The following is a 14,380-nucleotide window of genomic DNA, read 5'->3' on the forward strand; positions in this document are numbered from 1 at the left end:
CCAAGTAAGTTGGCAACTGAGAAAATTGGTAGCTAAAACAGTTCTGCATCAGACAGTTAGCCAGGATAGTAAATTTTGCCTGCTTTTCTTATGGTTTTCTACGGAAACAGTTTGGGGGCTAAACAGGTTGTACACTATATGATAGTTGCTATTTACTGGCTAAGGGTCTGTCTGTTTGGTGAAAAACTGTGACTGAGTCAGAGGTTACAGTGTTTCACTTCACAGACCACTCTAAGCTGGTAAAAAACAATTTTCGTTTTTCCTCTTTCTCGATATTGTTGTCCTGTTCAAAAAAACACATCGGCTGCACGTTACCTTGACTGTGGTCAGAGATAGGAAAATCCGGACTTTGTAAAGAACCAATATCTGATTGCAGTATCTTTTACCCTGCCCTCTTGGAAAAAAAAGAACTTTATTTTACCCATTATGAAAAAATGAAGAATTATTTAAAATATGCAACTGCATTACATGTACCATTAAATTAAACCACAATTTTAGTATAATGTACTTTTAATCAGTTGTACATTGAGTGATGTTCTTACTTTTGTTCACATGGATCGATTAGCAATGAACTTGCTAACAAGTTAAAAATACAGTGTACATTAACAAAATTCACTGTTATGGAAATCAACCACATTGGTATGTAGAAAATTAATGTTCTCTACCAGATCTTTAGGCATACAGCCAACATCTTTGTAATAATTGGTTTCACTGAAACCAAATTAAGCCTCCCACTGTAGGTACTAGCTCAATTAATGGCAATCTGTAACTCATGGCCACAAACAAATTGAATTCTATCTGCGTAGCATTGACTTTAATAATTTAAAGCTTCACAGAAGTTCCTCAATTCAAACTGAAAACTTTCCAGACTACAGAAAGGCAAACCTTCCAGCATGAAACTTGCTGCTCATCACACATGCAAGAATCGTGATTTTGAAAAGTTGTTCCTAACATGTATATCTGGTGCAACTGTAAATTGATCGCCGCATCGACATGTTTACACATACTCCAGCTAGACAAAAACTGCCCTGAAGCCCTTTTGTTCCCTCCTATATTTTCTTTTTTAGTTCAGTTTCAGGTGAAATGTAAATTACCTAATTACAACATTTTTAACCTCAGCAAACCCAACAAACTCTATAGTTGTCTAGTTAAATACATGTATCTAAATTGTCTTTTTTTGTCAATTTTGCATTTTTATTAATACACTTTGTTTGGTACCCTGAAATTTAATTTGGATATTTGTAGTATTGGTTTCATTCTCTCTCTCATCAAGAACCAATGACAATGGTTATGCCAGATTTTCAGGGGTCAACAAAATTTGTGATAGGAAATGTGAAAGTGGCATATTATTTAAATAATATTTTGTTGTCAAAGAGTTTTAATTAAGGGCCCATTTTCTTCCTTTGTGGTGGCATGGTGTTCTCATGCTTAGTGTGCTTGCCTCCACATTGAGCAATCCAGGTTTGAGCTTGGCTAGTGACTATGTGTTTTGTTGGGTTAACTCTCACACAGAGAGATCCTCGCCCATGTGTATAAATAGGTACCAGAGAATTTAATGCTTGGCGGTAGCGCAGTTCAAAAGAGAAACAAACAACCATGTTACATCAAGGATGAAATTGGGCCATTAAGTTTGACACTACAAACAGTTGTGATTGTTCTTATTCTTCATGAAGAACTAGCTTGCCCTGGTTTCTCTTTCTAGGCTTGTTGAAGTTGGTCAACGTAGATTGGCTTTGGAGCCACTGACTTTTGGCCACCAGTGCCAGGCGATCACAGGTGTTCTGTGTTGTTGCGTACATCCTGTCGAGCTTGTTGACCACTGGGTGGATGCTTTCTGAGCAGTGCTCCGCTTCCATTCCAACAGTCCCCATTAAGATGGCTTTCTCAGGAACGTGGAATGTGAGAACGTGGAATTTCCTAAGCAGGTTGGTATTAGGGAAGTTTATTGGAAACCAGTGGCCAAAGCTAGCACATCTTGCTCCCAGAATAGCAACTTCATGAGGGCACAGAGGAGTACTTGCTGAGTAAAGTTTGAAACATTGGGACAATTTGGTGAGCAGAGTTGATATTTTGCTCATAAGTTTGTGGTCACTAAAGACCTGCTTTTCCCCATGTTTGAGTTTGATTTCAATTGGCTTGAAGACGTGAACAATTTGTTTGATGTGAATGGGTTGTAGAATTTTTGCAACGTCATTGCCAACCAAAGCGCCCTTGTGATAAATCTGACGTTTCAAGTTCATTTCATCCAAAGTGTTATCAAATTTTGTTTGGAAAGGCCCCTTCATGACGTTGATTTTCTGATTGATGTGTGCCAGTTCATCTTGGGCTGCCTTGAACTGTTGCTGATGTTGTCTACCTTTTTCCTGCTGCTTATCCCTGGTTCTCCTAAGTTCCCTTGCCTTTTCCCTAGCCTTCACTGCCTCCACTCTGTGATTTGTAAACCTGTTAAGTTGAAATAAATATATTTGTAGTCCTTAATTCAGACATTGTTTGACTTTCACATGCAGTGCATAAGAATTTTATTTTAACAATCATTCATAGCAGAGACCCAGATTTTAAGGTCTGTCTTAAAATACTCTGAGTATGATTTCTAAGAAGTTCAAAGATTGGAACAAAAGTTTTAGTACATCCTTTTTTGATGCAATTCTTTTATGAAGCAACCTTATTTTAGACTCTTATTTAAGTGGGGCATATTTGGGCGGATGAGGTAATGGGTTCCTGTACACTCCTGAGCTGAATATTCATTGTGAAGCAGAGATCATGCAAAAATGATGTAAGAAGGGTATTGAATACATGTAGCATGCAATATGAACCTCCCAAGCTACAGGTGTGTGAGGTAGTTTTATTGTTTTAGAACTTTATACAACCTACAGGTATTTTAACAAATCTGGTTTTCTTGTTCTGGGAAATACAAATGTAGCCCTATCGATTGCAACACCAAAGTTTTTTTAGTTTTATTTTCCTTTTTGAAATTCTAGTTAAGCTTTGTACTTCCCCATAAACCTATATAGATTTTTGAAACTGCATATTGTTTTTCAGATGTTATTTGGAGTGACCTTAGTACCTTCTGCCTTCCTTTTGATGGAATGCTGCTGTTTCATTTAAGAATGACTGAAGAACATCTTCTGCATTACTAATAGCTTCATTAATTTCTTCCAACTGCTGATGCTGTTGAAGGCACTCAAGGTTCAAGGTTTCTCTTCTTTGGAATGCTTCTGCCAGTTCTGGGCATGCCTCTCCATCTGCCTCTTTAATGGTCTTGTCTAAAACAAGAGCTTCATTTTCAACAATTTCTAATGCCTGCTTTCCAAGACCAAGAGATAGATGGAGGGGCATGCATGACACAGACTCGATGACAGGTCCAGATGCTTGGAAGATTGGTTTGGACTCACAGTTATGACATCGGTTTGCTTTAGCTTTGACTGAACCACCATTTACAAAATCTTCGTTATCGGATGACATTGATTCAAAGCTGCGAGGAGAAAACTGTTTTATGCGATTGCCATTGGAGGTACTATTCAAAATCCAGGGTGTGTGTGGCTTGCCCTTCTCGAGATCTTTAATTGTGGCATGACAGTAGTTGCAGAAGTACGTGCCATTTGGACCTGTTAGACCTAAAAGCCTTGCAATAAATTCCCAGTCTCCTCCCAAACTCAGCCAACATTTAGTAATACAGCACTCCATTCTTGTACCATCAGAACTCTGCAAAGTGGATGTTTCACATGTTGAACCAGTTATTTTTTTGCAATAGAAACAGTGTTCACTACAATGGTCACTCTGGGGATTTTGGATAAGTTGCTGGAGCTCCATTGGCCAATTTTGCATCCCTTTGATTTCAAAAACTTGTTTCTCATTTGCTTTGGTACAGGTACTTGCACATTTTGGTAGATCCACCTTTAAGTTCAGTTCTGATACATTAGCCAAGACTTTTTGTGTCGCCTCAATGATTGGACCAAAAACCTCTTTTATGCACTCGTAATTGTCTTTGTCCCCTTCAAAAATTGCTAAAAGGCGAGCGGTATGAACCGAGTGTTGCTCCCTGCAGTTGAGAAGTTCCAATAACAATTTGGTGGATTTTCCTCCCTTGTCACCGGAGAGAAGTGCCCATAAAACATTTTCAGGAATGTTGCTTTTCTTCATAAGGAGACCACTTTCATTCAGTTGAGCCACAGTTTTGGTAATTACATCAGAGATGTTTGTCACTCGAACAAAGGACACTTTCTTCCCAGAAGAACTTTCAAAACTTCCACATTCATATTGAAATTCCATGGACTTCAAGTGGCTGCGAATTTTCCTCTCTGAACCAAATATGTCATATCCTACAGATTAATGAAAGAGCAGACCTATGAGAGGGTTTATATGCTTAGGTGAATTTATAGAATCAACAGCAATTTGTCAGTTTGGTGTCTTGAAAGTGTACCGGATCCCTGGTAAGAAGTCTTAACTATTGTTTCTGTGAAAAAGTGCATATCCAGTTCTAGCCCTTCCACTCCAAAATCTGAACTTGTCCTGAAAATTTGGTGTTATGTCAAGACTATATACCCTGGCTGGTTTTCTTTTTTTCAATTCTCTATACCTGCCTACATGGCATTGTAAAATTGTTAAAGAGAATAATTTAATATACTTATTTCTCCTGGGAGTGAAACGATTTAAAGCAAACATAAGTACATGTATATTGGAAGAGCCCATTTTTTTTTCTACTTTCAGGAAACATATTATTTGTACTGTACTTGTGCTTGTCATTATCTTTTTATACGAGTTTTGTACACTACCTGCATTAGGTTTACCTTGACATCGCACCTATATTAAACAATTAGATTATGAGCTCGAGATTTCTATCGCATGATAGTCAATGGGCCAAAGGCCGAGCCAACTATCACACATAGAAATCGAGAGTGAATACATGTAATCTAATTGTTTTAGTATAAATCTACTAGTTGTTCAAAACTTTATCCAAGTCCTCTTCAGAGACACTCCAAAAATGTCAAGAAGCGGCCGTCATTTTGAAACAAGTGTGCACTGCTATGCTACTCACTCTATCACAGAATATATAGTGAGTAGCATAGCCAATCAGAGAACAGCATTCATGATAGAACACTGGTAGATTTATACTAATAGTTTTTAGGTAGTGTACAATGTAGATAAAGTTACTTTGCTTTTCTCACTTCTGTATTGGCATTGTTGAAATAGCAATGAATGATGTACATGCCTGTTTAAATGATGTTAGATAGATAAAGTGTGTTGTTTGTATACAACTATGCTTACCAAGTGCTTCTTTGAAGGTTCTTTTAATCATTTTCAACATTTCCATGGGCATGTGAGTCTTAAGTTCTGCAACCTAAAAAATGAAAGCTGCTTTTAATTTATTAGAGACATGGCCTTTGTGTATACCAAGTTTTGCTTTTGAAGTCAGTGACTTTTGTCTAGATTCTGCAGGTGATGTATTTTATAAACTGGTTGACAGAACTTTTGATTGTCTCATACACTAGTGCCATATTGTTATTCTATTTTTTTTATTGATATAATAAATTATTGATTATACATAATGTAAATTTAATCATTGAGAGTGTAGATTTTACCTGGTTTAAAGTGAATGACTGTATGATGTTTACTCCACCTTCCTTAAATGAATTGATGAACTGTTGTTGTTTTCGGCGAATAGAAATGGCTGTCTGGTGAATTACATCATTTTCTGCTGTACTTGTACATGTACTTGGTGATGACAAATTTTCTGCAAGTTTTTCGATGACCTGGCTTCTCTTTTTCAATGTACTGGCAGATGCACTTGAGCTACCTATTTGTGGCTGACTAACTCTAAGTAACTTCATTGGTTTCCCTCTCTCTTGATGGGCATACACAAAGCCGTCTTGACTTTGCCCAGTCTTCTTTTTGAGAATGCTCAAAAATACCTTTTGGAGGTAAACAAATTTTGGATTAACAATCATAATGATTTTATGTAATAAAGACATGTAGCTATATTGGGTTTGTGAGAATTGCTCACTTAACGTTTGATAGCTTTTTTTTTTTTGGCTGAAAATATTTTTCAACAGATGGCACAATGCCAAGTCCAATGTTTAGATATTGTGTAGCTTCTGCCTAGATTCACTTTATTGATTTGCTCTTCCTTACATTATCAGCATGATTTCTCACTAAGATTGTATCACTCATTTTTAGATAGCTCCTGTTGAATTTTCAACATTTCCTGTACATGTGTATGATGTCAAATGAGTACATTCTGTCCCATGGGGTAATTCTTTGTTTTGTTGGGGAAGACTGAAGTTGTGTGGTGTGCGGACCGCCGAGGAAACAGTAAGAACCAATATTATCCGTGTTTCCATCAATAAGTTCTCATTTCTGTACATAAAAGCTTCAGAAGCTGTTCATGAATCCCAGTTTGGGGATGTGACGTGGATTTCTTTATCAAACATTTGAGTTAAGGCCTATTTTGATAACATTTCGACTTCGTTTGTTGATAGACGAAATGTCCGCGCGTGAAACTTCGTCCATATCTTTTAAAACAAGCATTTCTAACAGAAGCTTGACACCCAGATTACTCTCTATGGAGAGTCTAATGAACGGAGTAACAAGGCCAGATGCCTTCCTTCTTTTAGTTTCTCACAAATTTGAGATAACGTATATGTAAGAATTGAAATAATTTGACGGTAGCTATCCGCAACAAAGTCGATGACGCATATCCTGTCCACAAATACCTATAAAACCAATTTTTACCCCAGCAACTTATCTGTCTCAACTGTGGACTTGGGTATTACAATATCATTCAGTTCAATTGTACAATATTAAAAGGTTGTGTGATTTATATGCTGTAGCCGCTCTGCGTGCAATAGACTGATGAAATTTAATTTACCTGCTCTTGTAGTTTGGTGACTGGCGTTCTTGGATCTTGATCATTCTGGAGTGATTGAAGCCTTGCTTTTAGGTTGCTAAAGCGATGTTGAGCAACTTGGTTATCCTCCAAAAGTTTTATTTCCTTTGAAGCGAGCTCTTTAGCACTGTCGGAAATCGCCGCATGATGACCTTCCCACGAGCGTTTAGACTTGAAGAGAACTTTGTAAGAAAGAAAAGAGTTGGAAAGAACTGTTTCGTCGAGATCACTTAGCTGTTCGGGGAAGTCGCGTCTTAACAAGAGTTTCCAGAGGATGTTGAACTGGCAAATTTGATTTGCATAGCTGCAAGTCTGTCACAGCCTCGAAACGTCTGACACGCTGAGAAACCCAGCGATAAACAAAAACAAGTCTTCGGGCAAAGTCACAAGAAGCGATAACTCATGGGAAGGCGAAGTGCTTCGCAGTAACGCAGTCTTGCGATTTTTCCGAGCTACTGTCGATTTGTTAATACAGGGTTGTCCTCTTGAATTAACTGAAACGAAATATTTGCTGGCGTTTGTTGGGCATTCACGCCACCAAGTTAAATTTCGTCTACACGAAGCACATAGGTCCTCCTGGCTTTCAATTTCTTCGACGTTGAAGCATTTACGTACATCTTCGACGATTTCCTCAGAAATACGGAACCAACGGGAAGTTGTTTTGCTGTTACAAACGTAACATTTCCATGAAGACATTTCACCACGCAAGTTTCCCAAACAAAACAATTAATGGGCTTTAAAGTTAAAAATAACCCCTTGATTTTATTTGCAACATTCGTCACGCTAACAAATTTCCCGCCAAAAGGCGCGCCTGGCATTTTGTGCGTGCGCATAGTTTTTTACATTTTCATGCTGCCATACAAAAGAACAGACCGCCGTCTTTAAGCTGCCCGCGCGGAACGCTCGTGCTGTTTACACAATGTCCGATGAACATCACCAACTGTCATCGTATTTATGGTCGAATACCATGAATCTTTCACCGTCTTTCGGCACATATGATCACCACTGCATCTAAGGCAACAATGACTAAGTCATTTGTGGATAGTTGCTTACCTTGCGCTACAACAAAATAATATTACATTTGAACAATTGCTGCTTGAATCCTTGAATCCTCGTAGCGGTCTGTTATTTGTTCGTCACGCAATGCTGTCGGTCCATTTTAGGGGGTAGGGGTAGGACAATTTCTATCCTGATACGTAACCACTTTGGAGCACACAATCTTGTTGAGTAGGAAGAGAGTAAATAAAGGAATAGAAATAATGACTAGTTTATCTTTGTCTCCTGAGTTGTCTCCTATTGTCATCTCTTACCTGCATTGCGTAACACTGAGGCGCTAAACTCGTATCTAGGTCTTTTCGTGCCGTGCAAAATTTTTTTGGTTACTTTTCTCAAACATTTTGAACACAATCCGAAAACTCATCCGAGTCTCTAAATTTCGCCGCTTCCACAAAACCAAACAATTCTCTATATTCCAATTGCCCATAATCCACTCTGTTTGACCCCCAAATTTTGCAAAAACTATTGTTGTGAAATGCTCTTGGGAGGTCTGCATATTCCCTAGTCTCCTCCGCAACCGTTTTATGGGATGTCACACAACGCTCCCCCAAAAAACGGCTGTAGAGGAAACTACATATTCCCAAGAGCATTTCACAACAATAGCTTATGCAAAATTTGGGGGGCAAACAGAGTGGATTATGGGCAATTGGAAAATAGAGAATGCAAACACAAAATGTAGTCGTAAGATTTTTTTACATCTTGGCTGAATTTCTCTTCGAATACTTTAGCGACAGTCGGAGAATTTTATCACCTTTGGCAAAGTTTTTTCTCAAATTGCTTTTCGCAACATGATCTTACCGTTACCCCGGTCTTACATGTGCTCGTGCTCCCCTTCCACTCCCACATGTTTTTTTGACACGACAAATCTTTACAACCCCCCCTCCCCCCCGCTCCGGTTCGCGGTTTTTCTTGTGCGTCCGATTCCGATCTTCGCATGGAAACATAATGTCGCAAACAGGTCGCAAATTAATGCCTGAACCGTTTTGTGAGATTCTGCCGTAACAACAAAGAGCTGAGGAAGGACTGCCACTGATGAAAGACAAAGGAGATATTGGACTAGACCGGGAAGAACTAGCGTGTTGTGGGACTACTTTGTGAGTGACGTGGTATTATGTGAACATTTATTTCACACATGCACAATCCCAGGTCCAACTCGTTTTTATCGTTTTCGAACGTTTTAGTTTGGACAGGCGAAACAAATTGGAAAATTAAACACTAGTATGGGCGAAAATAATTCGCTTCGTTTTGTTCGAGATGAAAATGCATTAGTGTGGCCTATGCCTGAGTTACAGCTCTTTCGGGGGTCTTTGTCTCATTATCTAAGCAACTCTCTCCCGTATTAAACACAAAGGAGATTCTCTATTCCTGAGTGATAATGGGGGTTCCTCAAGGAAAACTTGTCGCTGCATCGTGGATGAGGCCTGTAGGCCTCAACTGTTTATCTTAATTGAAGACAGTATTTGAGTTTGCGTTTCAAAGTGACGCGTTACAGCTACAGCTACCAACTAATTTCATCAGAAGATCTATGTAGGGCTTCTTTCGTTTAACGTTGATTGTTGAGATGTCAAGCTGATAAAAATTACATGTGTCTTGAAGCATCTGCACAGAAAACTTTGCGAGTTTAGAGCAAGCTGCGATTTCACAAATGTTATGCGTATCGTACATGATCGGATGCTGAGGTGATATTTCTGCCATGACTTCGTTACTCAAGTCTTGTATGTTCTGTTCACGAATTTTATTCAGTTCTTCGGCGTGTTCATCTTCTTCGTCCTCAGATTCCTCAACTTGAACAACTTTCTTTGAAGCAAGGCATGAGAAAAAACTTGCAACTTGCTGAGAAGTTAAATAACTTGAAGCATCAAATCTAGAAGAGCCATCTGTGTTTCTGACTTTTCTCATTGACTTGGAAACATTGGAGAGATCAGCTTTCTTTCCAGTCTGTTCGCCGATTTTGAATACTTCTGTAAGGTATTGTTTCTGGTTTTCAGTCAGTCGTGTTCTTTGAGTACCGGAGGATTTCAACACCCAGCCCATTGACAACGATGAACGGGAATCTGCTGCATTAGCTGTACCAGTATCCTCTACAGTATTATCAACAGTGGCCACACCCTGTTCTAGCTTTGATGCATAGGACATCAGTAGTAAAGCACGCTTATAGGGGCCGTAACCAATCAGGAGGCGATGCATATCATTAAAAAGGCTCTCGACCAATCAGAGGGCAGTATTTTCGATTTGCATAAACAAGATGGCGTCCAGGGGGGTCAAACATGGCGCCCATGCCCAAATAAGGGCAACATGTCCAAATAAGGAGAAATATGAAATCGAGGTTGTGACGCGCATGTCCAAATAAGGCGATAGCCAATCCATGAGATCGAGGCTGTCACGTGCATGAAATCGAGGTTCGGATGGGAATAAAAGGGTTTGCATGAGTGTCGAGTGAGTATTGTTGTTTTGAGCTAGGCAACTAGAAGATGTCTTCAGAGGAGAGCGAGACGAAGGTGAATAGTGTTTCTGAAGAGGAGAAGATAGAAGAACTTGCCGCAAGGGTGATGGATGCTGTTCATGACGGTATTCTTGGAAAGATAATGAAATGCGCCGTTTCTCACGCTATGGATGTCGTTCTGAGGAAAGAGGTGGTGAAGCTGGCGGATGAGGTGATGAGGTTCAGAAGAATGCTGTCTGAGAAGATGTTTGATGACCAGTCCATCTCGTTTAAAGACCCTGTGTGTTTGGAGAAGTTGTCGGATGGATTTGAGGACGGATGGGAAGCGTGGAAGAGCAGTTGGGAGGACCGAGACGAGTTGGCGTACCGAGCATTTATCAAACAAATTGTAAAAACACCAGAATCAGAGGAGTGAAAAAACATTTTTATTCATGCCTGTAACACTAATAAAGATCCTTTAACGAGAGAATGTACATGGTTTGTTGCGTGATTTTTTCATCGTCTCTATAGGGAATAAAAAAGAAAAAATTTAATGCCCCGACCAGGAATCGAACCTGGGTCTTTGAGGCCACAACTCAATGTCTTAACCATTAGACCATCGAAGCGCTTACCTCTTTAGGACTTGGTTTTGGGGTTGTCATCGGGAGGCAGTCCGAAATTCACGGCTTTGCAATGAGGGCAGAGTCTTTCGGAGGGTTTCAACCGCTCAGTGTGGAGGGCTTTACAGGTTCTGTGAAAGAATTGGTCGCAACAGGGTGTCAGGAAGTAGTCTCTGATACTGTGTTTGAAAGTGTATCCTTCCTTGCACCATAGACATTGAGGGTTAGGAAATCGAGACATGGAGTCTGAAAATAGAACAAAAAACAACTTTTATTGGTCATTCCACTTATTACAGGGTGGGACGTGTGCACGGTCCTATTGACCGGCGCCCTCTTTTTCTTCGGGATATCAATCAATCAATAAACGATTATTATAGTACTTTCAACCATTGTGATCAAGTAACGATGCGAGCCATGATCGACGCGGAGGACAAATTACCCAACGTGTAAATAGTGTGAAATAAAAATCAGAGTGTGTTTTTACAAAAAACTGTGTCTGTCTTTTTCTTAGTTTGGGGCCTGTCCATTAATCAGTATGGCTTCGGCGACTCCTCGTGGGTATTCGTCGATCCATTGAAAGAACTTGCAGGTACGCTTGGGACACTTGAGATAGAGCCTGTCTGGGTTGGACTGGGAGTGGGAGGTGGCTAAGACCAGGGATTTGCTGCATAGACATCGGAAACGAGCCGGGTCGATGTTCCTGTAGCAGGGGTGGGTCTGTTCTTCGACGCGTCTCAGGTAAGTGCCCACCTCTTTGACGCCACAGGTCACATAACACTTGGTGTAGAATCTGGAAGAGGGGCATCGGTAATATTCCCAGGTACCACCGTCTGGGGTTCGCACGCTTCCGTATGTCAGGGGTACCATGCAACGTGGGCAGATGGAATCTTGTGGTTTCAGTTGGTTCAGGAACTGATCGGGGTCGAATTCCTCCAACACTTGGACTTCGGTGAATTCTCCTCGGTCGTCCACTTCAGGGGGTACTTCTACGAGGTCGTCTTTCTTGAATTTGTCGAGTCCCATGGCTTCCAGGACTTGCACGGTTCGAGGAGGTGATTCACTGATCACGGTCATGCATCCGCCTTGAATGGCAGGTAGCTTTGAGTCTGTGAAGATAGAGAACGAGTTAGTATCCCAACAAGGTGTTTTCACGTCGCATGGTTTCTAGGATGTGGGTGGTTTTTCGCACGTTCTTGGGGGTCGGTCTTTGCCTTCGCTTGTCATGGTTACTTTTCATTTGGCTTTTGACTTCTTGGCGTTGGATCGAAAAGGTGCTCCAGGGTCGTGAGAAGCCTTTGAGAGGGATGGTGGTCCAACTGACCAAGTCTGGGGTGATTTCTTTGAAGAGGACGCGTTCGTTGAAACGGAGTCTGGCACGAGGTTTTTTGAATAACCATCTATCTAAAGTGGATTGTAGTTGTTTACCTCCTACTTGTCTTTCCACTCTCTTGGGTAAGAGCAGTTCCAGTTTCTTTTTGGACAATTTTTTCTTTTTCCTGACGGGTTCGACGTGTGAATCCATGACGACTTCTGCTGAAAAGTGACTCGTGATGGAATGCGTTGTTCGACTTTATGGACGTTTTTGACCAATCAGTGACGTGTGGTGTGATGGGATCATGTGACGGTCTTCGTTCCGATTGGCGGGATCTGAAGTGGGCACGTGATCCGGGAAAGTACGGAGTGAAAGTGGATCCACGGCGCGGGTATAAAAGGAGCCCGTTGGACGCAGCGAATCATTCTCGACTTGCTGTTGACGCGGTGATGACCTGTAGGATTTTGGATGAGAGAGACGTGCAAGAGATCCTTGAAGATCTTAGACAACAGTTGAATCGAGCTTCTGACGTTTTGGATAGAATCGAAAAAGAAGGCGAAAGACCGTTACACGCGAGGATAATTGAATTGGAGTTACGTCTTGTCTCTCCTTTGTACTATAGGCTCCAGAGACACTTGATTGACTGGGGTGTGCGTAGTTGCTATCCTCATTTGTCGGGCTTGGAGATCACGAAGCGAGCGGATCGAGAAGGAAAGAAGTTTAACGAGTTTGTCTGAGGGTGTCAAGATGACTTACTATAGCAACTCGAACCAGATTCGGGACCTCGTGGAACAGATCGTGGATCTGAAGGTACACACTTTAAGAGATCTCGACGCCATTCCGGATGCCAAGGTGGACCTGTACATTTTTGACAATCTCTTCGAACCGTCAGGTCGAGTACCCGATAGTCTGTGGTCTTTTCAGCTCTTGATGAGACGTCGTCCTGACTGGGGTGGTACGATTTTGGAGATGATGAAGAATAACAAACACGTGTTTTTGTTTTTCGGTGAGTGGTGTCGCGTGATGTACCGAAGTGGTAGCAGTCAATTCAAATTCATTCATTGTAGTGATCCCACCCTGGACGCCGAGCGGGCCTGTTTGATCGCCACGGATAACCTCACGTATATGATGACCGATGCCATCCGTGATCTGTTTGAACCCTTGCGTTTCTCTCGTGACCTATCACGACGGGTGTTGGAGGCAGACGAGAGTCCCATGGTGAAGTCGTTACTGACTTTCAGCAAGGGAGATTACAAGGAAACGTGTCTGAAGTTGGAAGAGTTGATCTACGATATCATGCATCAACGTGATGTGTGGAAGGATCGGTTTTTCTTTCGTGCCATGGACACTGATCGGGAGGACCTGTGTGGTGAGTGTAAAGAGAGTATGCGACAAGCATTCTATGCGAAGGGGGACGAGCAGGAAGCCCTGAAGTGGAGACCCGGTAAAGGGAAATGTTGTTGGAGAAATTGTAAATATTATGCCATGGATACCTACGAGGAAGACTGTGATGATAAGTATGGACGAGATCTTAAGAACATGGAACATGTTGATTACTTTACAGATTCAGACTAAGTCTTTTCTTCGCCTTCTTTTTCGTGTTATCCAATCAGAGTCGATTTTTCGTAAGAACCAATCAGGCACGACGTTTTTGTACATATAAGAAAGTGTGAATAAAGAATTGGGTTCAAATCATTATGTCTCATGCTTTGAGTTGGTTGATCTCGAGAATGTGTACGACCATAGCCGATCGATGGTGTTGGACGACCTTGTGTTCCAAGTGCACTAGTGTCTACGAGCGATACGGTCAGGGTGAACCCATCCCCGACCATTTCAGCGATTCGCCCTTGGAGGTGTTTGACTATACCGACGTCGAACCCAACGTGATGCGTTTTGTGGTTTATATCTTGTGGTTGAAACGGCAACCCGATTGATTTAAGAAGTATCTCGAGGTACGGGAGCAACGTTTCGAGTTGTGGAGACAGTGCGTGTACAAACTTTATCGACTATGAAGAAGAAAGGTCGAAAGAAGAAGCAAAAGCCGCTTTCGACCGGAAGGTTACTGGGACGGTATCGGGATCCTTCCA

At 41.2% G+C, this 14,380-nt stretch overlaps 2 protein-coding genes across 2 annotated transcripts; one reads left to right on the top strand and one right to left on the bottom strand.

The window, feature by feature from the left end:
* Positions 1-1,623: 1,623 nt before the first annotated feature.
* On the bottom strand, positions 1,624-10,075 carry LOC110058646 (uncharacterized). The gene is made up of 7 exons (XM_089276835.1): positions 9,442-10,075; positions 7,937-7,942; positions 6,866-7,065; positions 5,580-5,909; positions 5,266-5,338; positions 3,065-4,319; positions 1,624-2,442 (listed from the first exon to the last, which is right to left on the bottom strand). Exons 1-7 carry the CDS (start codon positions 10,073-10,075, stop codon positions 1,659-1,661), a joined length of 3,282 nt encoding a protein of 1,093 aa, XP_089132961.1. The 3' UTR covers positions 1,624-1,658.
* Positions 10,076-13,040: 2,965 nt separating this feature from the next.
* Positions 13,041-14,300, top strand: LOC149099427 (uncharacterized). The gene has a single exon (XM_089278160.1). The coding sequence runs from the start codon at positions 13,041-13,043 to the stop codon at positions 13,866-13,868; it is 828 nt and encodes a 275-aa protein (XP_089134286.1). The 3' UTR covers positions 13,869-14,300.
* The last annotated feature ends 80 nt before the right edge of the window (positions 14,301-14,380 follow it).

Source organism: Orbicella faveolata, unplaced genomic scaffold, assembly GCF_042242905.1.
Source record: "Orbicella faveolata isolate gen_17 unplaced genomic scaffold, um_ofav_v1 contig_46, whole genome shotgun sequence".
In the NCBI taxonomy this organism is placed as follows: domain Eukaryota; kingdom Metazoa; phylum Cnidaria; class Anthozoa; order Scleractinia; family Merulinidae; genus Orbicella; species Orbicella faveolata.

Excerpts from the sequence above, each read along its gene's own strand:
- LOC110058646 (XM_089276835.1), bottom strand. The coding sequence starts at position 10,075 with ATGTCCTATGCATCAAAGCTAGAACAGGGTGTGGCCACTGTTGATAAT. Across the intron at positions 5,910-6,865 it reads TCACCAAACTACAAGAGCAG|GTATTTTTGAGCATTCTCAA; the intron begins GTAAATTAAATT and ends TACCTCCAAAAG. Across the intron at positions 2,443-3,064 it reads CATCAAAAGGAAGGCAGAAG|GTTTACAAATCACAGAGTGG; the intron begins GTACTAAGGTCA and ends TCAACTTAACAG.
- LOC149099427 (XM_089278160.1), top strand. The coding sequence starts at position 13,041 with ATGACTTACTATAGCAACTCGAACCAGATTCGGGACCTCGTGGAACAG.